General features: G+C 36.4%; 1 protein-coding gene across 4 annotated transcripts; it reads right to left on the reverse strand.

The window, feature by feature from the left end:
* Positions 1 to 503: 503 nt before the first annotated feature.
* Positions 504 to 25,618, reverse strand: raf1a (Raf-1 proto-oncogene, serine/threonine kinase a). 4 transcript variants are annotated; one of them, XM_052540877.1, is made up of 18 exons: positions 25,465 to 25,618; positions 22,898 to 23,104; positions 22,412 to 22,524; positions 21,097 to 21,199; positions 20,837 to 20,994; positions 20,377 to 20,469; positions 18,561 to 18,669; positions 18,286 to 18,339; positions 17,215 to 17,239; positions 17,008 to 17,117; positions 15,981 to 16,098; positions 15,822 to 15,906; positions 8,397 to 8,573; positions 8,241 to 8,287; positions 7,121 to 7,239; positions 6,887 to 7,018; positions 4,920 to 5,054; positions 504 to 1,071 (listed from the first exon to the last, which is right to left on the reverse strand). In XM_052540877.1, the coding sequence occupies exons 2-18, from the start codon at positions 23,078 to 23,080 to the stop codon at positions 931 to 933; spliced, it is 1,902 nt and encodes a 633-aa protein (XP_052396837.1). In that variant the 5' UTR covers positions 23,081 to 23,104; positions 25,465 to 25,618; the 3' UTR covers positions 504 to 930. The 4 variants fall into 4 exon arrangements, with proteins under 4 accessions (XP_052396837.1, XP_052396836.1, XP_052396839.1 ...); XM_052540876.1 differs by having other exon boundaries at positions 18,561 to 18,705; XM_052540879.1 differs by lacking the exon at positions 18,286 to 18,339.
* Positions 25,619 to 25,658: the final 40 nt, after the last annotated feature.

Consider the following 25,658-nt stretch of genomic DNA (forward strand, 5'->3'; position numbering starts at 1 on the left):
GCATGTTTAGATCGATAGAAATCTCCTCAGCTTTGCCCAAAGCAGCCCAAGCTGAGTTGCATAACATTAATGTGAACTGTGAAAAATGTAACATTCATCTTGTACATACCTAAGTCACTGCATGCACAGCTGTGCTCATACTGTCAACTAAATTTTACTTATAGCTGAGCATATACAGTATTTTCTGAATGCACACAAATTATCTTTGAACAAGGTAATTCTGGACAGTAACAGTGATTATTTTGTATAATGGCAATCAGTATATGGACACTTGGAATTAAAGTCCATCAGACAAGAGAATACTTTTTTTTTTTTTTGCGGTGTCATTATGGTGTATGAAGTGTAGCTTGATGTTTAAGAAATGTAAAGCATGTTCAAATAAGGCTGCAACACAACAGAATGTAAAAAAAAAAATGACACTGTATTTTATGTTGAGCTTTAAGGCAGCACTAGAAAAAACTTACAATTAACATAGCAAAAAAACAAGACACAATGACAGAAAGGGTATTTAACTTAATTTTATTAAAATAATTGATTAACAGTATATATTCAATTTAGAGTCAATAACACCTTCAAAGTAATTGACATCACAAAATAGAGCTCAAATTACGTAAAACTATGTCGCATCTTACTAATGAACAGCATTCAATGACAACTCAATACTGACTAAATCTTGAAGCTAATTTTGTCTATATAACATTTAAACATCATTGAGGGCAACATCTTTTCAGACACATACAACTGTGGGATCCTTTACTCTTTCATAATCTTCTTATAATCAAAGTGCATCTGTCACTGGCCTGCAAACACAGGAAACAGTCTTCATTTCTGAGATCAACATCAACTCTTGCACAATTTCAGTCATTCGGTTTATCAGTCACAAATTCTTTTAATGATACTGTAGCAGCACAAGGCAATAGTATTTGGCTTCTAGAAGATGGGCAGCTTCATGGAGGTGAGTGTGAAGGAGTTGATGTCTTCAGTCTGTGATGCTCTGTGCAACGAAGGTTCAGAAGCACTGCGGTTGATTTTGGGTAGCGAATGCTGCAGGAGCTCAATGGAGGACAGAATCTGTCAAAGATCACAAAGATCCCCAGAGAGAGAAAAGCAGTGTCATTATTACCTACATCTGCCATGCCTCTCAAAAGACTGATCATTTAATAAAATGTTTCTGTTGCCAAACAAAATCAATCATTCAACTATGCTGTGAAAACCATTTTAATGCACAGTGGTAAAGAACCACCCAACGTGAAACAGACTGCATTCAAATTTCAAACGATAAATAAGAGTTTTGGAGCTTTTGAGTAGCGTGATGGATCATGTGTGCTCCCGCTTTGCCTCAAGTTCAAGTGAAGCAGGAATGCATTCTTATTAGCATGAAGTAAACATTGAATGAACATCTGATCCATGTTGAAAGATACACTACATCTTACTGAATGTATAGTGTATCATGTAATCACTCAATGACTGTTTCAACCGTGGAAAGACAGCAACTAGAAAATATTAACTTTTTCTATGTAAAATAACTGCTTTCTATTTGAATATATTTTAAAATGTAATTTATTCCTGTGATTTCAAAGCCGATATTTAGCATTATTACTCCAGTCACATATACTTCAGAAATAATTCTAATATTCTGATTTGCTGCTCAAAAACAAACAAAAAAAAAAACAGTTATTTTCATATTATTATGTTGAAAACAGCTAGAATTGTTTCAAGTTTCTTTGATGGATAGAAAGTTCAGAAGAACAGTACTTATCTGAAAAAAAAAAGAAATATTTTGTGTCTTTATCATCTCTTTTGATCAATTTACATTAAAGCATCCCTGTTAAATCAAATTATTAATTTAGTAAGAGAGAAAACAAGACAAAAAAATAAATAAAATATAAAAAGACAAATATTGCCAAATACATACCCGATTCCAAAAAAGTTGGGACACTACAAATTGTGAGTAAAAAAAAGGAATGGAATAATTTACAAAAATCTCATAAACTTATATTTTATTCAAAATAAAATATAGATAACATATCAAATGTTGAAAGAGAGACATTTTGAAATGTCATGCCAAATATTTGCTAATTTTGGATTTCATGAGAGCTACACATTCCAAAAAAGTTGGAACAGGTAGCAATAAGAGGCTGGAAAAGTTAAATGTACATTTAAGGAACAGCTGGAGGACCATTTTGCAACTTATTAGGTCAATTGGCAACATGATTGGGTATAAAAAGAGCCTCTCAGAGTGGCAGTGTCTCTCAGAAGTCAAGATGGGCAGAGGATCACCAATTCAACCAATGCTGCAGCTGAAAATAATGGAGCAATATCAGAAAGGAGTTTCTCAGAGAAAAATTGCAAAGAGTTTGAAGTCTATCATCATCTACAGAAAATAATATCATCCAAAGATTCAGAGAATCTGGAACAAACTCTGTGTGTAAGGGTCAAGGCTGGAAAACCATTCTGGATGCCCGTGATCTTCGGGCCCTTAGACAGCACTGCATCACTTACAGGAATGCTACTGTAATGGAAATCACAATATGGGCTCAGGAATACTTCCAGAAAACACTGTCGTGAACACAATCCACCGTGCCATTTGCTGTTGCCGGCTAAAACTCTAGGTAAAAAAAATGCAAAAAAAGCGCAGGTGTTTTCTCTGGGCCAAGGCTCATTTAAAATGGACTGTCGCAAAGTGGAAAACTGTTCTGTGGTCGGATGAATCAAAATTATAAGTATAAAAAAACAAAAAAACAAAAAAACAAAACTGGTACGCCATGTCATATGGACTAAAGAGGACAAAGACAACCCAAGTTGTTATCAGCGCTCCGTTCAGAAGCCTGCATCTCTGATGGCATCATAAAGAAGAAAATTATTGGAAAACTATGGATAATAAGTCAAATTCTTTTCATCATTGTAATATTTTAAAGAAATATGTTTTTTTAAACTGGGAAAATATGGTCAAATTTGCTGATATCTTGCTTGTGTATAAAATGTTCCATGGTTTAGCCCCCCCTCCACTTAATGAATTCGTTAATCAAAATCTTAACGCATCCACCAGAGCGACTTCTAGAGGTGATTGTAAAATATCATATAGGAAAAGTTCCTTTGGACAGTCAGCCTTTTCCTACCATGCAGCGCATACCTGGAACACAATACCTACAGAAGTAAGAAACATTACCTCTCTCACTGCCTTTTCAAAAACTATAAAACAGTGGTTGCTGGACAATCAAATATGTTGTCATAATCTGCAGTAGTGCAGTTATTCACTCACAGGTTGATATATCCTATGTGACTTTACTGGTGCTTGTTTGATGTTGACTGTGTCTATGTAATCTGTTTATGTTTTTAATGTGTATGTATGCAATGTTTTTTTACAGTTTTATAATAACAACCTGCCAGGGACTCCAGATGAAAATTAGTCTGTACGGCTATATCTGGCTCATTTACATTTGGACATTGTCCTTATGTTTATTAATGTGCATTGTCCCTTTTAAATAAACAAACAAACAAACAAACAAACAAACAAGAAGATGCGACAAAGAAGACCTAAGACAGTTGAGCAATTAGAAGCCTGTATTACACAAGAATGGGACAACATTCCTATTCCTAAACTTGAGCAACTTGTCCCCAGACATTTGCAGACTGTCTAAAAAGAAGAGGGGATGTACAAAGTGGTAAACATGGCCTTGTCCCAACTTTTTGAGGTGTGTTGATTGAAATTTAAAGTCAACTTATTTTCCCCTTAAAATTATACATTTTCTCAGTTTAAACATTTGATATGTCATCTATGTGATATTCTGAATAAAATATGTGGCTTTGAAGTGCCGGCCAGATGGCAAAAGTTCAAAAAGGGGGTAACTTGGATGTGAGGGACCCAGAGTGATTTTCCGAGCCCTGTTCCTCACTATGCAGATATACGTGTTCTTGAAGGGTGGCAGGGGAGCACCAATAATCCTTTCAGCAGTAAAGACCATTCTCTGTATTCTTCTAATGTTTGATTTTGTAGCTGAACCAAACCAGACAGTTATTGAAGTGGGCAGGACAGACTCTATGATGGCTGAGCAGAACTTCAAGCACATCATTCTGCTCAAGGGATACGCATAAGCACTTTGTGACACTCTTTATCGGAGCCTTTGAAAGATTATTTATAGCCTTTCTTGTTCTGCCTCAATACTGTTTTAAAAATAATTTGGATTTTGAAAAGCCTGTTTCCTTTATTGATATTGGTAGTTTTTTAAATATTTCTTTCTCATTTATTTGGTTACACAGTTACTGCAGATTTTTTGTATTTTTATTTAAACTGTTTGTTTCCCCTTCTTTTTATTTTACATGATTGTTTATGTTGTCTGTGCTTCCAAACATTCTTATTAGTTTTGAAAATAAATGTTCTATATTTCATAATTATTTGTTCATTCTTTATTGATTTTTAGTTTTGTACCTGTACCTATTTAATCTTTGTGTAAGTTATTTGTTCTTTTATATTAGGCATAAAGCATTATGTATTTTCATTTGTTTTGTTAATAAAAATTCTATGTTCTACGTTGTATTTTGTTGCTGCTTGAAATCAATTAAAGCAGTTGATGTCGAATTGCCGCTAAAAGTGAAAGTAAAATGTGCACGGTGCTTGAAAACTCAAACGAAGATTCATACGGCCACACCACGGTAATATCGTTATTACCGGGGTTTATACTGATTAACCGGTGGAAAAATGTTCTCACTGTCACAACCCTATTGCACAGATGCTATTTAAACTGAACTGAGCTTTACTGGTTTTGTCTCACTGCGATGGTGTTCTGACGATTTGTTCTACCTCATTTAATCTAATGCAGTAAATGCCATTTCAATAAAAAAAACAATCTTGGACTTTGTTGTCTATTTTGCATCATGTATGTTTAGTTAGATAATCTGTTAAAGGAAAGCAAACACACCTGGGGGAAAAGGGGCCTCTCGTCCTTGGACTTCTTGATACAGTCAGCCACCAGTCTCTTCATGGCTTTAGGACAACTCTTATAGAGCTTACTGAGGTCTGGAGACAGATATCCTCGACCAACCATGTAGATGATCTGTAGAAAACAGTTAATACGAAGCTTTAAGAAAGCACAGGGAACCACTGTAAATATATATGCATTCAAATATTTATTACTAAAAAATACATCATCACAATCTTTTATTCTGGGACTTATTTAAATAATAGCTGTTTTCAATAGACTAAACTTTCTCACAATCCTAACATAAAATGGATTAATCTCACAAAACAATCAAAAACATATCCAAGTAAAATTTTCATTAAAAATCAAACAAAATAATATTAAGAACATTTTGAAGATTAGATTTAGCATGATGTCAATTCTATTTTACGAACCATTAAGATTATTTTTCCAGAAGTTGGACATTTATTTTTCTGAGATTCACCCGAAATGATGCAGAATGAGTGTGCACTCTATCAGAGCCACACACTGTAACTCACCCACACAAAGTGACTCACTCACTCACTCTCACACACACTCACACAGACACACATACTCAGTCTTATTCACTCTTAAACACACTCACACACTGTGACTCACTCCCTTACTCTTAAACACACTCACACACTGTGACTCACTCCCTTACTCTTAAACACACTCACACACTGTGACTCACTCCCTTACTCTCAAACACAATCGCACTGGCACTCTCACACACACACACACACACACACACTCACTCACAATTTCACTTACTCTCACACACACACTCACGCACTCTCTCACACACACTGTAACTCACTCCCTCACTCTCAAAAACTCACACTGACACTCATTCACACACAAACTAACTCACTCACACACTGTGACTCACTCCCTCACTCTCAAACACACTCACACTGACACGGTTACATTGACTCACTCACGCACTCTCTCACACACACACACACACACACACACACACACACACAGTAACTCACTCACGCACAGTGACTCACTCCCTCACTCTCAAACATAATCACACTGGCACTCACACTCACACACACACACACACACACTCATTCACTCACAATCTCACTTACTCTCACACACACACTCACGCACTCTCTCACACACACTGGCACTCACACACACACTGGCACTCACACACACACACACACACACACACAATCTCACTTACTCTCACACACACACTCATGCACTCTCTCACACACACTGGCACTCACACACACACTGGCACTCACACACACACTCATTCACTCACAATCTCACTTACTCTCACACACACACTGTAACTCACTCCCTCACTCTCAAACACACTCACACTGACACACAGTTACATTGACTCACTCACGCACTCTCTCTCTCACACAGACACACACACACATACACACACACACTGTGACTCACTCCCTCACTCTCAAACACACTCACACTGACACTCATTCACACACAAACTAACTCACTCACACAGTGACTCACTCACGCACTCTCTTTCTCTCTCTCACACACACACACACAAACACACACTGTAACTCACTCACGCACTCACTCACACAGTGACTCACTCACACACACACACACACACACACACAGGGCAGGGGTTAGGGAGTGAGGCCAAAATGTGGACTGGAGTCTCTGGGGCCCTGATTAGATTACATGTCTAAATTTACATGCCGGGGGTCAGACTGGGAGAGACACTGAATGCAGGTCCACAAATGTATGCAGAGTCATGCTGGATAAACCATTAGCCTCAGATTAGCCTCTTGCTTACAGAGAGGCTTGTGAACAATTCGCAATTGCTGCCCTCTACAACTGCAGAAATGTTTTTCATATTTCAAGTTAGCTATTAAAACCCTAATATAACATTAATAGCTTGGGTAAACCGTGTGCATGTTTTGCAGCACTTCAGGGTTCGTGTGTGTTACCTGATCTCGGTTTGCTATCTGTGAGTAGGGCAGCTCCCCGGTCATTAATTCAAACAGCACAATGCCAAAAGAATACACATCAGATTGGAAGCTGTATGGGTTGCAGTCCTGCATTCGGATCACCTCAGGTGCCTGAGGGGAGAAGAGTATAATTTTGGGTAAAGCTCAATGACCGATACATGTTCAGAGTGGAATGAATCAGGCAGAATCTTAGATGCTGAACAATGCACTGACCATCCATAAAATAGATCCCGATGTTTGTTCCACCTGTTGAGAACCACTCCACCTGGCCTTCACTGTGGCCAGCCCAAAATCTCCGATCTTCACTGTCAGGCCTTCATGTAAGAAGATGTCTGTTCTTGAGTTAAAGTCAAAATCCATTGGCAGCCTGCATTAAGGTTGCTCCTTCTATCCAAAAACAGCTCATTTATGACTCATTTATACTGGATGAAAGAAATATTAAACATGATATAACAATAACAGGATGTTATTTCCTAAATTTAAAAAATGAAATACTGTACACTGGTTACCCTATTAATAAATGGCTGTTAGATTTACTGTGTACTAAGTTGATCTTTTCTCCCTATACACTATAAGAATAATTTGATATGTATAAAGGGCTTTGTGGAGGTTAGTAATGTTCATCCGAAAGTGACTCTTTGTATACGTGAGCCTTGCTTTGTTCAAAGGAGACCTGCGATTTGGGATGAAACTGTTCTAAACTGTTGCACATAACTTTCTAGAACAACATTATGCATTAAGATTGATCTTCACTGGAATAGCCCAAAAAGGACCAAAATAAGTACTGCTACTACACTAATAATAATAATAATAATAATAATAATAATAATAATAATAATAATAATAATAACAACAACAACAACAACAACAACAACAACAACAACAACAATAATAATATTAACAATCACAATTAATCTTATCATTTCTGACCAGTCTTTGTAGAATGCATTAAAAACAGCAATTAACAAATTTAATAGAAGTGTAAAAAAAAACAACAACAACTGTTTCCTGGACTACCTAGAACCCTGAACCAGGTTTTAATATATAGATTATACAGTAAATACTGTACCAACCATTTGATGGCCCTAATACAGGGGAAGAAATGCTCAAACAAAATTCTGTTATTCACCTTTTTTCAATTTTTTTGCCAGTGCTACACTCTACACCTTTGACCTGTGTGCAATATGCATCATGTTGCTCTATCATGCTCTATGAGTGGCTAAAAAACTGAATGCTAACTGTAGCTAAACAGCTGACACCTAAACCTATCCCATTTGCCTTTAAACCGCAAAAGAACAGAATTAAACTACTTTCATGTATCATAAAAGGATACTGTTTGATTTCATGTCACGGTGAATGATGTTTTTTGCATGTAGATAGCTGTGAGGAAAAAAAAACTAAACATGATAAATGATTGTTGAGACATAAACAATTAAATTGTAAACACTGATTGAAGACACATCCATCAGTCTCAGGATGTGAAACTCACTCCATGCCCTGAGCGGTCTGTCTGGCAATATCTATCAGCTGAAACATCTGGAAGTTGGTCTCTTGCACATGGAGGTGTTTGTAGAGACTGCTGCCTTCACACCACTGCGTTACAATTGCAAGATTGTCTTTTGTCATGTAGCCCATGAACAACAGGATGTTGACATGTCTGGTTTTCCTGTTGGCAGCAAAAAGACAACAGAACACAAATATTCAGATGCATCGAATGCAAACGTACCATTTATGCAGTACTACAGGGGTGGTCGATTTGACCGAAATATTTTTTTGGCTCGTTTGGAGCCAAGGTTTCGGAACCCGTCCCATTTTCCTCCCTTAGTTTGGTTCGTTTAGGCATACAGTAGGTGGCCAACCATAATGATGGTTCTACCGCCACGAGTGCCGCCACCGCCACATCTGCAAAGTGCATTTGCAGCTTTTGACCGCTGAGTGGTGCTTTAACCACAAGTTACCAAACAAGAGCATCAAAGCACATTTTCGCAAATAGCCATCAGCTTTGCCTCACCGATGTGTTACATTTGACGGCTGCAGTCAAAGAAAAGTAAAGAAAAACACTGTAGTTAAAATATTTAATATTCACAGATGAGCAAGTGTGCAGTATTATTTATATAATATGAATTATGTGAATTATGTGTTATTATAATTGTGGTTTACTTTGCATTGGAGCATTAGAGCTAGGAGCTAGGCTACATGGATTAATATGCAAAATATCAATATTCTCACATATTAGGCCTATATTTTAATTTATATTTTAACATTCCTTTAATAAAACAACATGCATTTTTGTCATGCACTACTTTGTTATTCGTTACCTGTCCTTTATTTTGACAGATAACTTCTTGGGAAAAAGACATCTGTCTGTACACTGATTGAGAAATTGCTACGTGTTTTATAAATTATTTTCTTTATTTTAGCAAAACGTGAGGCACTGTAATTTAGCTCCCATTATTCAGGCCTAATTAAAACAAGAAACAAACAAATTAAATCTGCACAATTTAGCTAAATCATTGAAACTCTAAAGAATGGACTGATTAATAAAACGTCCTCATGTTTAAACTCAAGTTATCTCATTATGATCAACAAAACGCACACAATGTAAAAAAGAGCTTCATTATTTGACAACTTCAGTGATTTTAAAGGGAGCCTTCTTTACTTGCTTTCATATAATTTACGTAAAATACATAAGTAAATAAATTGCAGCCGCATTTAAATGAAGGCGTGTAAAATATCAGAGTGCAAGATTTGCACGCTCACATGATGCTGAGCACAGCATTTATTCTTATTTGTCTACATATTTTATTTTCATAAAAAATCTTGTTTGATTTTATTTTGGATAATTGCATGCAAAAAATAATTTACTTTATAATGCAAAATGTGACTTATTATTCATATTCAAGTGTTTGTGCGAATTATTATTATTATTAATGTGCATGGATAACAGGGGGGGCGACCTCTCGATCACTTGAGTTTTTTTTTTCCTGAAAATGAAATAACTTAAAATTGGGGTGTCTCACATATATGAGAAATATATCTACAGAAAGCTTGAAATGTCTATACTTTTAAACAAATCAATTCAAAACGAAAGCATTATGTAATCTGTGAAGGTTGCATTTCTCTTTAAAGGCACGTTCATGTGGAGAGAGTCAGCACTGTGAATTTCATCTTGCAGCAGACAAGAAAACATTTGTTTATTAATAAATATATAAAATGGTTTCTTTTTTACAATTATTAGGCTACTTCTGCCTGTGCTTTGTGGCAAACTTAATGCATGTGCTTGAGCGCGGAAAATATTAGGCTCATTATGGATTATAGATGTAAATTTAATATAAACCTGCGATTACTAGAAAAATCTTAAGTGGGGCAGACTTATTAAATATACCCTCTAGACATCTCTGTTTAAGTTTTTAAAGCATTTATACATGTTTGCATAAATTCTGCTTTCAGAATGGTCCATTGATTTTTCCTTTGAAACACAAAAATTTAAATTTAAATAAAATTAATATTTTATGTTTTGAGAATGGTCAACCCTTCTCTGCAGATATTGTTGCTTCTGGTTTGTGTATTGTAAATCACATAAAGTCTACAAATATTGTCTCCCAAAACTGTTTTTTTTTTTGTCATGTCTGTAACGCAATGTGTATTTCTCAGATCTAAAATAGCCTACAAAACATGTTCTTAGACGGATACTTTTTCTGATGTCTGGACTCTGTTTGGGATTTAGAAATCATAAAGGGATGGTTCAATATTTTGGTACTGAATAGGCTACATTCTGTGAGAATTTATATTTCACACTCTAAAAAAAAAACATTGTTTGGGCGCAACAAAATAAAATTAACACAACATTTTATATACTTTGGCATCTTCCTCTGAAATTAAACGCCATCTAAACCTGCTCTGCAAGTTTGAAACCCTCATAAGACACTGTCCATATGAAAGAGCATGACATTCACACCTTTATTTTGACCCCCACAAGCTATACAGAACTACACCCCCAAAAAAAACCTTTATGTTCCATGTTCCATGTTTACCACTGTGTGGCATCCCCTCTTCTTTTTATAACAGTCTGCAAATGTCTGCGGACTGAGGAGACAAGTTGCTCAAGTTTAGGAATAGGAATGCTGTCCCATTCTTGTCTAATACAGGCTTCTAGTTGCTCAACTGTCTTAGGTTTTCTTTGTCACATCTTCCTCTTTATTATGCGCCAAATGTTTTCTATGAGTGAAAGATCTGGACAGCAGGCTGGCCATTTCAGTATCCGGATCCTTCTTCTAGGCAACCATGATGTTGTAATTGATGCAGTATGTGGTCTGGCATTGTCATGTTGGAAAATGTAAGGTCTTTCCTGAAAAAGACGACGTCTGGATGGGAGCATATGTTGTTCTAGAACTTCGATATACCTTTCAGCATTGATGGTGCCTTTCCAGAGGTCTAAGCTGGAAGTATTCCTGAGCACATGTTGCGATTTCCACTACAGTAGCATTCCTGTATGTGATGCAGTGCCATCTAAGTGGTCACCATCTAAGATCACGGGCATCCAGTATGGTTTTCCGGCCTTGAACCTTACGCACAAAGATTGCTCACGATTCTCTGAATCTTTGGATGATATTATGCACTGTAAATGATGATAACTTCTTTGCAATTTCTTCTCTGAGAAACTCCTTTCTGATATTGGTCCACTATTTTTCGCCGCAGCATTGGGGGATTGGTGATCCTCTAGCCATCTTGAATTCTGAGACACACTGCCACTCTGAGAGGCTCTTTTTATCCCCAATTATGTTGTCAATTTACCTAATAAGTTGCAAATTGGTCCTCCAGCTGTTCCTTATATGTACATTTAACTTTTCCGGCCTCTTATTGCTACCTGTCCCAACTTTTTTGGAATGTACAGCTCTTGTGAAATCCAAAATGTGCAAATATTTGGCATGACATTTCAAAATGTCTCACTTTCAACATTTGATATATTATCTATATTCTATTGTGAATAAAATATGTTTATGAGATTTGTAAATTATTCAATTTTTTACTCACAATTTGTACAGTTTCCCAACTTTTTTAGAATCTGGTTTGCATTATTTCCACAAGACCATAATAATAACAAATTATCAATTGATAATTAATCATTCTTTCTGTGAAAATCAGATTTGAAAATTGATATTTGTGATGGTAGGTGTTTGAGGAAGGCTTTAAGACCAAGGGGAATCCTCCATCAGCTGCTCCCGCTTCACAGCGAGCGTGACTTGCTCTATCAGACCCAGCTTCACCGTCCGCGGTTTCATTTTACAAAATCAGTTTGAGGCGAATACAACTCATTGATAATGAGCCCAACATTTAACTAGGCAGGAAAACATTCAGGCTACTTGAAGGAAGACGTATTTCATTGCAAGTCCATGCAGTTAAATAGAGAGTAAAAATAAAAACAACAACCTAGGTGTTCTTTCATTGAAAAGAATGCATTTTGTTTATTCACAGGCTATATGGTTGAAATAATATTTTGGTTGAAAATTTAAGCGCCATTGTTTAAAAAATTCTTTATTGACTAACATTTCATAGACCTTCAGTTGTTATGCTTTAAAATCCCATGCCATTTGTAATTTCAGAGTATTTTTACCTCCTAAATTACTACCCCAATTCTATGATGGTAAAATTTACTCATGCCAATGGCATTTTTTTATAACATTATTCATTTAATTTTGTTTTTAATAATTGTATCCTACATAAATGGGTGAAGCAAAACAAATATGATAACTTTTTTAACTGCAGGCAGATATAGGCCTATATTATTAAAAAAATTATTATTACAAATATTTGGATTGTCCCTTATTTTGTCCCTTATTTTCTTAAAGAAGAAACATTATAAATGAAGAAAAATAAATAAATAATCTCAATTAGCCCTTATTTTCCATTCCTGAAGTTAACTGGCAACTTTAATGATGACGTAATTATATTTTGATTCCCCTGACAGCGCCTTTGTAATCTTTGTAATCCTTTGTAATCCTCAGTTGTAGGAGATATGTGACTGAATAACAGATTTAAAAAAGAAAAATGTGGGTGGTTGGTTTCGGAAAACGAATACAGCTCTTAAAAAAATTATAGGATGAAAAAGTCATGTTGACATTATTAATTCATAGATATAATTTAAGCAATTAAAACCTTTTTTTATACTAGATTCAACTTCAATAATTTCAATACTATTTCTTAATGATTAATTGCCTATTTTCATTTGCTGCATGTTTTTTTTTTAAACATGCTAAAGAATAAATTAAATTTGTGAGATAAAAAAACAAATCTTTAAGTCTATAAATTGGATTTTATTACATTCAGAAATTATAATGGCAGGCCTAATAATGTAATAGGCTAATGTACCAACAGGATTTTTTTAGTTTCCTTCACTTTACAACAAATTCTTTAAATTAAACAAATTAATCAGAACATAACAAGAATTAAAATAATATTATAATTAATAAATATTAATAAGTATATAATAATAATATATGCTTAGTTATAAAAAATAAAATAAAATAATAAGGTAAAGTTTGGGCTCTCTCATTAGAGAAATCCAAATGTTTCCATATTCGTCATGTTGCCCATTTGAAGCTTAACTGGTGTTCATTAGGTAAAACAGGCTTTGTAGTTCACGCATGTTTCAGCATCGACAGATAAAAAAAAACATAATGAGCAAAAATATGCCAAAGTGGACCGCTGCTCACGCCATATGGCACCATTTACTGCCATTATTTTCTTTTTTGGGTGAAAAATTCCTTCAATGTTATTTTTTAAAGTCACACTTCATATTTCCATTTTGCAAAACAGTGACATAACAGCAAGTCATTCAATTTTAAAGACACATGAGCTTGCAAAATACTTCTATATATAATATATATTATAATATTTTACTTGGAAATTATCTGATACCCCTTGGGTAATCATTAGCTAGCTAACAATCATTATGTCTTTTAAATTCATTATTAAAAAAAAAAAAAGAAAATGTAAAAAAAAAAAAGAAGCAAACTAGCAATTGTGAAAATTACCCTTTTCTCAGCTTATTGTTCAAAATGTTGCTTTTATTAAACAACTTGCCCGAGATTCAGGTGTTGCTAAAAAAAAAAAAAAATGAATAAATAAATATCACAACGCTTTTATTTTATTTTTTAATGAAAGCTCTGTACTTTTTTTGAATATTCATCAAAATATTCTGGTCACCATGAAAGTTTTTGTGAAAATTATAAACAATTCTGGTGGTGGAAAATAGTTAAGGGCATATACTACTTCTAATGTTAATACTGCTATTGCTAATACTGTGATTGTAAATATTCTTCTCTTTAACAAATACATTTTCCTTCATAAGACTCATAAAGGTTTAAGTTGTATTAGAATATATGTAGATAAAATATATCAGATCAGAATCACACTCAATGCATGGTAGCTTAATGTAACCATCAAATGAGTACACAGGGACAGGACATTAAAGAGCCACACAGATGGGAAATCAAAAATTACCTGTATTACAGTGTATGATGTAGCTGTCCATCTGTGTAAACAATGTGCAAAGTAATTAAACCAAAAAGTACACGATTTATAAAGTTATTGGCGTCTAAAGTAAGGAGTCGACTCTGAATCGCTGAAACGAGTCGTTATAGATTTCAAATCTTTTGCCCATCTCTATGTACGTCACTAGGAACACTTTGCATAATAATCTCCGCCTACAGTCTGGTGACGAAACTGAACTCTGACCTGCCCCACCCCCCACGAAGACGCTCTGGTTGGTGTGAGAGCATCATGTCGAGGAGACAGAGTGTTTTTAATTGTAAAGGCAAAGGCAATTGTAAAGGCAAGTTTGTTTTATTTTCACTGCCAAAGAATGAAAATCAGAAGAACCAATGGCTAAAATTCATTTTCACCTCAATACCAGAGCAGTACAACAAATCCTTTTTTCACTGATGACTGCTTTTCTAATCTCGGTGAGTACAGCGGGATTTTCAAAGTGTTTGGCCATAAAAGATGGTTCATTACCAACTTTATTTAGAACAACGAGCATCTCCGAATCACAACGCGAAGTGTGATTATGAAGTTATGTGTCTGTTTTCTCCCGAGCGTCTTATCAGTATGTGTGCTGTCTGCAGCCTTTGCTGATCATCATGTACAAACACGTCATTAAAATGAAGTGTAACTCCGTGAATACTCAACGAAGAGACATGAGAGAGATATCTATAGAAAGCTTGACATGTCTACTTTAAAACTAAACAAGTGCTGCCGAAAACAGATATTCTGTGATAAAGTAATCCATATGAAAACAACGCGATGCCTGTTTTTCATGTCTCCCTTCATTATATATAATGAGACCACGCCCCCGCGCTGAAGCGCTATTCAGATTCAAACTGAAGCACGCGGCTTGAATACACCCACACAGAAGAAAAAGCAGACTGTTCAAGTTTTTTATTTTACTGTTTGCTTTGCGGTGAGAGGAATAAGACATAATTCACCCCAAACAGATGCTAACGCATTGTTTACCGTGGAGGTGTGTGCGGAACAACCAATCCAAACTGCTTATGATAGTTGACCAATCAGAACACAGTATGCTACCGAAAGGTGGGGTTTAAGGAAACTGAATCTTTTGAACAGCTTCGCGCGAACCGTTTGGGGATCTCTGAGAATTGAGGTAATTTTAAAATGATATTTTGACAAAATGACAATGTTTTTTAACCTTGGATGGATTTAAACCTAAAGTGCAGGACTTATAAACAGTGATAGGAAGCTTAGAATTTTCATCTTACTGGCTCTTTAACTACTGTAATACGGCTGTTTGCAATATTGGTTTTGTTATATCGTGCCATGGACACACTGCTCTAAATAGGTCATCCCTTTCGACCTGGTGACCGTGACCTGTTGACAATCAATATTAATATCTCACCGAAGAACTGCCACCTCGTTGCGGAAGGCTTCAAACTGCTCGGGTGTCGGGTTGGTGACTTTTAATATCTTCACAGCCACATCACCTACAGCGTGTTATAGTGTAAGTTAACCCAGTCACAACAGCTAGATTTTACTGAAGCAGTTAACCTATGCTTACCGTGCCATTTCCCTTTGTGTACAGTTCCAAAGGAGCCCGAGCCGATCCTGTTCATTAGCACCACCTCATTACCTTCAATCTCCCAGTAATAGCTGGAGTCTCTCTTATCCCTTGGCCGCTAAAAAACAGTAACTACTGTCAAGCACTTAATGAAGTAGGCTAAACAGTAATAATTTCACATCAAGAAACCTTTCGTGGCCATTATTATTATTATTTACATCCAAAACAATTCTACACATTTTCTGGTAACACTTCATAACAAGGTCCCATTAGTTAACATCAGCTGATGCATTAAATAAACTTAACTAACAAAGAGCAATACATTTGTTACAGTATTTAATAATATTTGTTAATGTTAGTTAATAAAAACTGTTCATTGTAAGCTCTGGTCCATTAAATAATATTAAAAGGTACAACCTTCAATTTGAATAATGCATTAGTATTTTTTTTCATTGTAAGTTCTGTGTAGTTACTACAAACAAATTAAGTTAACTAAGTTCATGTTAGTTAAAGGAAACATATTATAAATGTTACCCATTTACCAACTAAATTCTCAGTACTGTAATGAATATTTTTTTGTATTTACACTCTGGGAATAAAAACTGAAGACTCAAGATCATGATGACCTCGTCTGAATGATCATGTTATCAAATCTTCCAGCAGCACGCCGTCTGACACTGAGACCCTGCCCCACTGTCTGAGGTTGAGCTTTTTTATGGGAGTGAACTTCTCTTTATCTCTGTGTTAAGGACATATACAGACTGGTACAGTTTAGCTGATTAGATTAGACTGATGACACTCCAGAGTCTTGGTCGTGTACTGAGTGCTTTGTCTTAACTTCTAAGGACAGCCCCCTAAAATGTATATACCCTAACTACAACGTAGACTTGATGACTGGCAACACAAACACAACAGCACATTGTCAATGAAGAGACATACCCAATTCTTCTGGTCTTAACATCTGAGTTTCCCACAATACTAATTAACAAATGACTGAACAGTATAAAAACAGCTACATAAAACGTACAATTTTGACCTTCTCCTGAGGGTTCAGGGACGGAGGCCGCTCTCTCTGGGCCGGGGTGGGTATATTGGGCTGGCTCCAACCTGTAGGACTCTGATCTGGAGAACTGCTAGCTGTAGAGACAAAAAAAATCAACCTGATCCATATTCATGCCATACAACTAAACTACAGCAAAAACATGTTTACTGCATTCAAATGATTTTTTCTTACCTGAATTGTGAATACGTATGGCGTCCTACATGAAAGACAAACAAAAAAATATTTAGAAATATACACAAAATTGCTCATTAGTATATTTACTCTAGCAAATCCCAGAGCACACTGCAAGACAGAAGCACATTTTGCACATTTTATAACGATTTATTTCCAGCTGTCCTTCTGATGTTATGATGTGTACTGAACACAACTAATCACACACTAGATCTTCTTCTACTTACCATCCTATAATTCCCTTCTTATGTCCTTAATGTTTTGAGAGTTGATTCTTGACATCAAGCAACACGAAGAAAGGGTTTGTAGTTATACATGCACAGAACAAAGGCAGAAAAAGAAAGTTTAAGAGCTTGCTTAGACACAAACCACTTTGTTGGTTTATCTGATTGGTTTCTTTTTAGATCCCACTTCCCATTGCCTCATACTCTTTCTTCTCACAGTATCATGGGATGCTGCTCATAACTGCTGTCTTGGAAAGGAGTCAGCTAAATAAGTATAGTAACGTAAATCTATTGCAGCAGCTGTTGTATGGTCTTTGGCGAGGTGTAGATTAACCACTAGACATCACACAACCAAAACCTGAGGTGACAGTAGACATATCTCCCTGTGCAATAAATAGAGCAACAAAGCTCATGCAGAAAAATACAGCATTTAACGCATTTGAACAGAATTAGTAGATTCAATTGTTTAATTTGATTTTGATACTGTAATTGTGTTTATAAACTTTTACATAAATGTTCAAAATATATTATAAATATCCGAGCCGATGGGGATGTAACTTCGCTCTTTCTGAGGAACACAACAAAGGTGTCTAAATACTGTTGGGATGAACTTTTAAAAATGAAAGAGTAACAAGCTTTGTATTGTAGAGTGGACTTTATTGCAACATGGAAATTAATAGCAGGAACAATGAATTATTAAGCTCAGAGACTGACTTCACACCAAACACACGCTGCATCCAAACTTGCAAACTGTTTGCAATGCATCTGTCCGTAAAGCCACAACCTTACGCCTGGGCAGCGAGGCAACTGTTTTAAACACAACCTTACTGAAGAGAAGAATACCTACTCTTCTCTTCAAACAAAACTGCTGATGGCACCAGGAGCTCGGAGATGTGTCTGGCTACTCCCCAGCAGCGTGTAACAACATGACAGTGAAGAGGAATGAAAGAGAGATGTGATCGGCAAATCTGCTCGTTTTAATTCATTTTATGAAGCTTGTGAAAATTAGATAAGTGGAGATCAAAAAAAGGTGGAAGTACAGGACAGAGAAATGTCAAGAACAAATAATCTTCATGACTGGAGTGAGAGAAGCAGGGGGACGGCTGGTTTTATAGAGTTTACCTCAATCTGGCTGCTGTCGACAGCCACTGTGGTGCAGACATTGGGTGTGGAGGTGGACCGCAGTCTCTGTGTCAGAGCCGCTCCAGACGGGGGGTTAGTGCTGGTGAAACTGAAGACGTGAGGGTTTGAATGACTGTGCACAGAGCTAATGGAAACATGTGACAAATGAACACACATCTCAGACTGCAGCATATTAATGGACAGTGTTATGTAAAATAGACAGTTGCGGTATCTAGAGACTAAATGTGACCCGGGAGCACAAAGCCAAGTCTTAAGTCGCTGGGGTATATTTTTAGCAATAGCCAAAAAAACATTGTATGGGTCAAAATTATTGATTTTTCTATGTAGATTTTAAGTAAAGATCATGTTCCATGAATATGTTTTGTAAATTTCCTACCGTAAATATATCAAAACTTTATTTTTGATTAGTAATAGGCATTGCTAAGAACTTAATCTAGACAACGTTAAAGATGATTTTCTCAATATTTAGATTTTTTTGCTCCCTCAGCTTCCAGATTTTCAAATAGTTGTACCTCAGACAAATATTGTCCGATCATAATAAACCATACTAAATCGAAAGCTTATTTATTCAGCTTTCAGATGATGTAGAAATCTCAATTTCAAAAAATTTTCTGAAGGTTTTGAGGTCCAGGGTCACAAACATCATAGAAATCTGGGGGTGGTGGGGGAATGGTATAATAATGGGACACTCCAGTTCATGCCGATTATGACCTGTGATGGGTGTAATGTGTAACAAGTCATGTGCAGATGTTCTTTGACGTTCTCTTACATGCATTGGTGAATCAAGCTAGTGACTAAATGATCAATTTCACACTGTTCCTGTTAGTAGCGTGAAAACATCTGTTCTCTATTTTGTGATTATTTTAATGACAGAAAGTGATCAAAAGATCATTCTCTTTATAATCGCTGGAGCAGTCAATTCAAGATCGATCAATGATTTGATTTCTGCATTTCCACCAAAACATCCGTTATAATCAATGACACGGTTTACACTGCTCACTGAGTCTATAATCTACACCGTGTTTTTTATTTTACAATACAAATTCTTACAGTGTACTTACAGTGTACCTAAGAAAGTTCTGGTAATATAAGGGATCTACAGGGGTAGGGTTAGGTTTAGGGTTAATATCTACTTCTTACCTAGTTGTTGTAATTACTAAAATAAGTACATAGTATGTACATGAGAAAAAGGACTGTAAAATGAAGTGCTACCCACGTTTTCACTGTGTAAGTTATAATGAAAGTATATGTGAGATTGCAGAAATCGCGTTGAATTGTGTGTCGGTAGACATGGTCGTTCGGCTACAGTGCGGCGCTGCTAGAGGAGTTCATCTTGGAGCTTGTTACAGTAAAAGTTTCAAGAGAGTTCCACATGTAATGCTTATTTCAAATGCAAAGACGTTAGCCAATCACAGCAGTGGCCTAAATTCAGTGGTAAATGATTTAGATTTAAATTACAACCATTCTGAAGAAAAAACATACTAAGATTATAAGTGCACCTTATAATATAAAATTATAAACCAATTTTTAAAATGCATTTCATGACATTTTAAAGATCCTGCAGATAGAGCTGTAGTCAAGTCCATGACCAGGACCAGTCGAGACCGAGACAAGACCCGAGTCCAAAAGTTTAGAGTCCAAGTCAAGACCAAGTCCAAATGAGAGAGAAAAAAAAAAAGGATCCTCTTCAAGACCCCATACTACTGATAATGTATGTGATGCGAGAGACAGCATATCTCCTAAGAAAATAACACTGAATGGGGGCAAAACAGTCTGAGATGAGTGCAGCGTTTACCTGCTAGGGATCCTCGTCAGGGACTCTCTCATTCTCCGAGATGTAAGTGCAGGAAGAGCTGGAGTCCCACTCTCACCAGGAGTCGGAAACAATCTGCCAATTTTCAGATCAGTGTCATACGTTCTGGAATAATTCTTCTCACTTCTTTGTAATAAGACATTTTCCTACCATATGAACAATTTAAGCTTGAAACACCTGAATGTGAAGCATGTTTTGTTAGTCCACAGTAAGTGAACCACTAACAACTGCACTTACCAAGAGCAGGCAGCACATAATGAGTTCATCAGTCTATTTTAATGGTACAATGATGTAACATCTGAATTAAGAACACTGGGACTTTTTACAGTGAATCTGACTGATAAATCATCTGATCATATCATGGAAACTTTTTTATTATTATTGTGTAAACCCCATTTTTAAGTTGTTGGAAATAATCTGCGGGTAAATAAGAAACACTTACAGCAGTTGTCTGATGTTAGTCCAGTCGACACACATCGTGGGCACTTTTGTGCTGCAGTGCTCATGGAACTTGTAGCCACATGTTTGGCAACGGAAACCATTTAACAGGAACTTCTGGCATATGTCACAGAAAGCCCACTTCAGAAATGTTTTTCTAACCTGAAAATGAAATAAATAATAGATTCAGGACTCTTTTAATTGTGAAATTAAATGTTCAAGATAGAAATCACATGCAAACAAAAAACCCTCGGCAGCACTTACAAAGTTGTGAGTGGTTAAGGGAACATGGTCCAAAACCTCCACTAGAAGTTCCTCCCCAATGAGTGAGGTAGAGTCTGTGTTCCAGTCCATACGAGACTTCTTGCTGTAATCATAAACACACGCTAGCTCATGAGATCAACCAGAAACTGCATACACTGGACTGTACATGCTAGCAGAGATCTTATTTCTGACCCATTCTAAAGGCCAATGTATAGAGTTTTACAAGTACACTACACAATGAGTGTGACGCAACATCATCAGCACCATTTAACACAATTAAACCAATAATTTATTGATAATGATATACGTAATGTGTCTATATGCAATGATATACTCACATCATGATTCGATTTACTGATCTCACAATGCATACTCTCACAATAGGTTAAACAAAAAGGTGTAAAAAAGTTAAATGAGAATTTATTATTATTTTAAAGAAATATGACAAACTTAACAAAAAGTATTGTTAATAGAAAAGCTAAATTCTGTATAACTTCAGTGGTGAAGTTGAATGGGCTTGGGCGTGGACTCGGTCCTGAAACCCAGTGCACGGGACAGTGGCGATATCAGAGTGATACCAAGTCCCATTCTGTACAGAATTCAGAAGGGTCTGACACATTTTGTGGTCTGCGTGACTCAAGCATATGATTCGTTCCACGATATTGTGTCTCTGGACCAGAGCAGACTGTGTGTGCTACTTTCGACCCAATAGAAAGCATATTTACACTGTCTGAATCGTTCCATATCCCCTACATAGTGCACTACATGCCATTCAGAAAATACAAATTCTGTGAACAAGTGACCTATTTCAGCCACACTTCAGCATATATTTATAGTGTTGGGGGCGGAACGCTTCAGATTTTAGTGTGCATCTGGACAGACTTCATCAAAACCATTGATTCATATTGCTGGAAGTGAGAGAATGAATACATTTTGAATGCTTATATATTCTACATACGAATTTTGTCATCGTTTTGGAGCACACCAGCTTATAGATAACTATAAGTCTAATATATTTATACTAAAAGCCAAACAAATTAAATTTTGATTTCATGGGGACTTTAAGTATGCATCTCTGGACACCATCTGTTTCTATGGCAACTGGAGCCTCTAAGGGCAGCTGCAGTGATGCAGTGACTTTAGCGACTAGCAGATGACTCTCTTAGCAGGTGCAGCATATTCTGCCATACATTGCACTTTTCTGCCTTTCATAGTAATAAGAGTGCACAATCTTTGTAATTTAAAGTCTTTGTTTTGCGCATACTGCTAATAAAAAAAAAAAAAGGTTTTGCACAAATCCTTTGCATGAACTGACCTTCTCTGTCCCGGATGGAGACTGAAGACAGCACAACACTCAGGCTGGAGCCCTCGAACCTTCAGCGCTTTGATCAGACAGCTGTGGAGCGTCATGCCTGGCCGCACATTCACCTTCAGGAGTGGGGACATCATTTCAAAGCACAAAAACACACAAGATAAGTTTAATGATGAGTTTAATTTCCACATCCTTTAAACAATAATATCTGCAAGCAGCCTGATATAATGAGATCTTCCAAGGAAGAAGTTAAGTTTAGTTTGACACAGATTATTGATGAAAGGAAATTATTTAATAAAACTGGATTACTATAATTAAAACAGTTTTGACCATACCATTCTGTGTATTTCTTCACTTGTACTACTGAATTTTTTAGCAGTAATCATACATTGGCAACTTTGGCTGAAGTGTTTATTTTAATATTTGTGAAATATAATGCATTTTCCCTGCTACACTATCATGAACATAAATCGAGTCCGGCTCTCTCACCACGGTCCGCTGCTGGTTGGGCAGGAAGACTCGTATGGTGCGGCTGGTCCTGGAGTCGTCTGAGGAGCGGGGCTGGCATGGCAATCTTTGGATCACAGGAGACACACATGAGCTCTCAAACACAGACTCCTTCATTCCCAGGCCGTTGGTGATGGACCTCCACGCTCCCTGAAGCTGCTCCATTACAATACCCTCTAGCACTCACGTCTGGAAAAAACAAAAACAAAAGAAAGTGTGAGAACTGCAGCCTGTACCATGATGCTAGCTGAACAAACTCAGGTTTACAGAATGAGTTCTGAGTTGACAAAACCAAATCATTTCAATCAGGCTTTGTTGGTTTGTAACCAAAACACTGATAGTCAACTTCCTCTGTCAGCTCAGGCTCCGATCCTGAGTTTACAGAGTGTGTGCACATGAAATTGGCCAATCATGTGCCATAAAAGATAGAGAAACGGCAATTTGCTTCTTGTGAGAGAGTTGATGCTTGATTGAAAATGTATTTGCAGAGGTAAAAAGACAAAAGTTATCTGTGAAAGAGGACAACTAAAAAACAATAAAGCTTTGTCAGTGCAAGTGGAAGTTGTGAAGTTAGTTGATATTATATGTAGGTATACAGAGACTCAAAAATGTAAGATCAAAGTCATTTTGAAAGCTTCACCTATTGATTTGAAAGATTTGATACGTGTATCATATATGCTATGAATCATTTGCTTTAGGGCTGCACGATTTTGGGAAAAAATAACATTGCGATATTTTATTTTTCTGCGATATATATTGCGATATGAAATCTAATCAAATTTTTTTCTTACAAACAAAAATGGGGTGAGCACACTTACATTCTCATTTTAAATTATTTAAACATCGACACCATCGTGTCAATTGATTAATATGCGCAAGGGAGAGAGCGCAAGACAGCACTTGAAGACGGTGAGCGTTCGGCCGGGGCGCTCTCTCTCTCTCTCGCGTGCGCTCTCTAGCTCTCGTTCTCGCTCTCGCTCTCTCTCTCTCGCTCTCTCTCTCTCTCTCTCTCTGTGTCTCTCTCTCTGCCCTGTTAAACTGACAGGACTTAAAAACACATGCAAATGATAAAGTTTCACTCTATGATGGTTAAGCTGTGCAATTAATCCGTGAATCACATTCGTCAAGGGCTGGGGAGCAGCTGGTTCGTACAGTTAATGAATAAAGGATCAACTACAACAGCCTACATCGCACATCCTGTGATGTGACTATCGTGGATTCGTATATCGCGATATCGATGCTTAAACGACACATCATCCAGCCCTAATTTGCATATATATATATATATATATATATATATATATATATATATATATATATTCTGGGAGAATGACTATATTTCCAACTATAAACTAGCTTAGTGGTATAGGATGGTCAATTATTGGATGTTATTAGTAAACTATAATGCATTAAATCATATTCAGTAACTCTTCAGTACAGCATGACTGAACAAAACCAATAAACTACTGCCGTTACTGAACTTTGATGGCAGTTCAAAAGGCTACTATTACTCCCACCAAATAAAAACTTTACATCTTACACTTTTACATTTTGTCATGCAGATGTTAACAGTCCCTTAGGCAGCTTTAAAGAACTGGTTCATAAATAATAGTATAACTTATATGGTTGAGTACATTGCTAAGAAGATGCAAACAAACTTAGAAACTAAGTATTCAGGGCTTGAAAATAAACATTGCCCAACACCTAGGGTAAACCTAGATGTGTGTCAGTAATTTAATCTGTCCACAAGGTCTATACCTGGTGCTGTCTGTGTCCATAATTAATATTTACCATTGTATTAATCAAACTACAACAAAAAGAGAGAATCACTTGCTGCTCTTGACTGAATCCCTTTTGTTGCTTTAAAAACGATCAGTGTCATTTTAATTCATACAATGGAGACTATGCTGTTATCTTGCATGTGACTATTCAGTTTCTGTGGTATTTCTTACCTGAAATCTGTATTTACATAAATGTACTGACAAACTATAGAAACTTGAATCTAACAAACAAACAGGCAATCCTGCTTCAAGTTAGCCTTAATGAGCTGTCAAAATAACACACAATCAAGTATGTTTAGATCAAACACATGTACTGCATTAAATGAATAGTATTGCTGTAGTTATCAGAGTCTGTACATTTAATAAAAACAAAACAAACGCGGTTTGGCACGTAAGGTCTTAATGTTGTCGTACTGTATAAACGCACGTCTGTTTGTGTGGATTCAAAACAAACAAACAAACAAACAAACAGAAGTCTAGTCGGTAAGGGTTTTACACACTTTAATGGAAAACCCTTTATTCTCAGGCAAATCATACATTATTATTACAAACGTATAAAGAGATAAACTAGTATGAAGTGTTGAAGGAACTGTCGAGCAGCTAACGTTACTTATTCCCTCCGCGGCCCTATTTCTTCTCTACACGAACAGCAAACTCTACAAACATTTCACTAGCCAGAAATATGTTTATACCACCAGGCATAAAACAGATGTGTGATACGACCATTACAGAACATAAAACGAATTTCAGGTAGCGATAAACACTCACCAGAGAAAGTTTGAAGAGTTCAGCTCCGCCATAACCTGAAGAAACGACAATGACGTCACTCCCCTCCCTCCCTCACCCACTCAAACAAACAGATATTTGAGTGACAGAGGGCACTTCTGACGGGGTTGTATTTTTAATTTTTCTAAATAATTCATAATGACTATATGACTGATCAGTCATATAGTCATTATGAA

This window comes from Carassius gibelio, chromosome A23, assembly GCF_023724105.1.
Source record: "Carassius gibelio isolate Cgi1373 ecotype wild population from Czech Republic chromosome A23, carGib1.2-hapl.c, whole genome shotgun sequence".
In the NCBI taxonomy this organism is placed as follows: domain Eukaryota; kingdom Metazoa; phylum Chordata; class Actinopteri; order Cypriniformes; family Cyprinidae; genus Carassius; species Carassius gibelio.

What these genes read in the sequence shown, in the direction of transcription:
- raf1a (XM_052540876.1), bottom strand. Translation starts at nt 23,080, where the DNA reads ATGGAGCAGCTTCAGGGAGCGTGGAGGTCCATCACCAACGGCCTGGGA. An exon ending in AGTTTTGTTTGAAGAGAAGA is followed by an intron (nt 17,240 to 18,285) that starts GTAGGTATTCTT and finishes TCTTTCATGTAG; the next exon opens with GACGCCATACGTATTCACAA. An exon ending in CATACGTATTCACAATTCAG is followed by an intron (nt 17,118 to 17,214) that starts GTAAGAAAAAAT and finishes TTGTCTCTACAG; the next exon opens with CTAGCAGTTCTCCAGATCAG.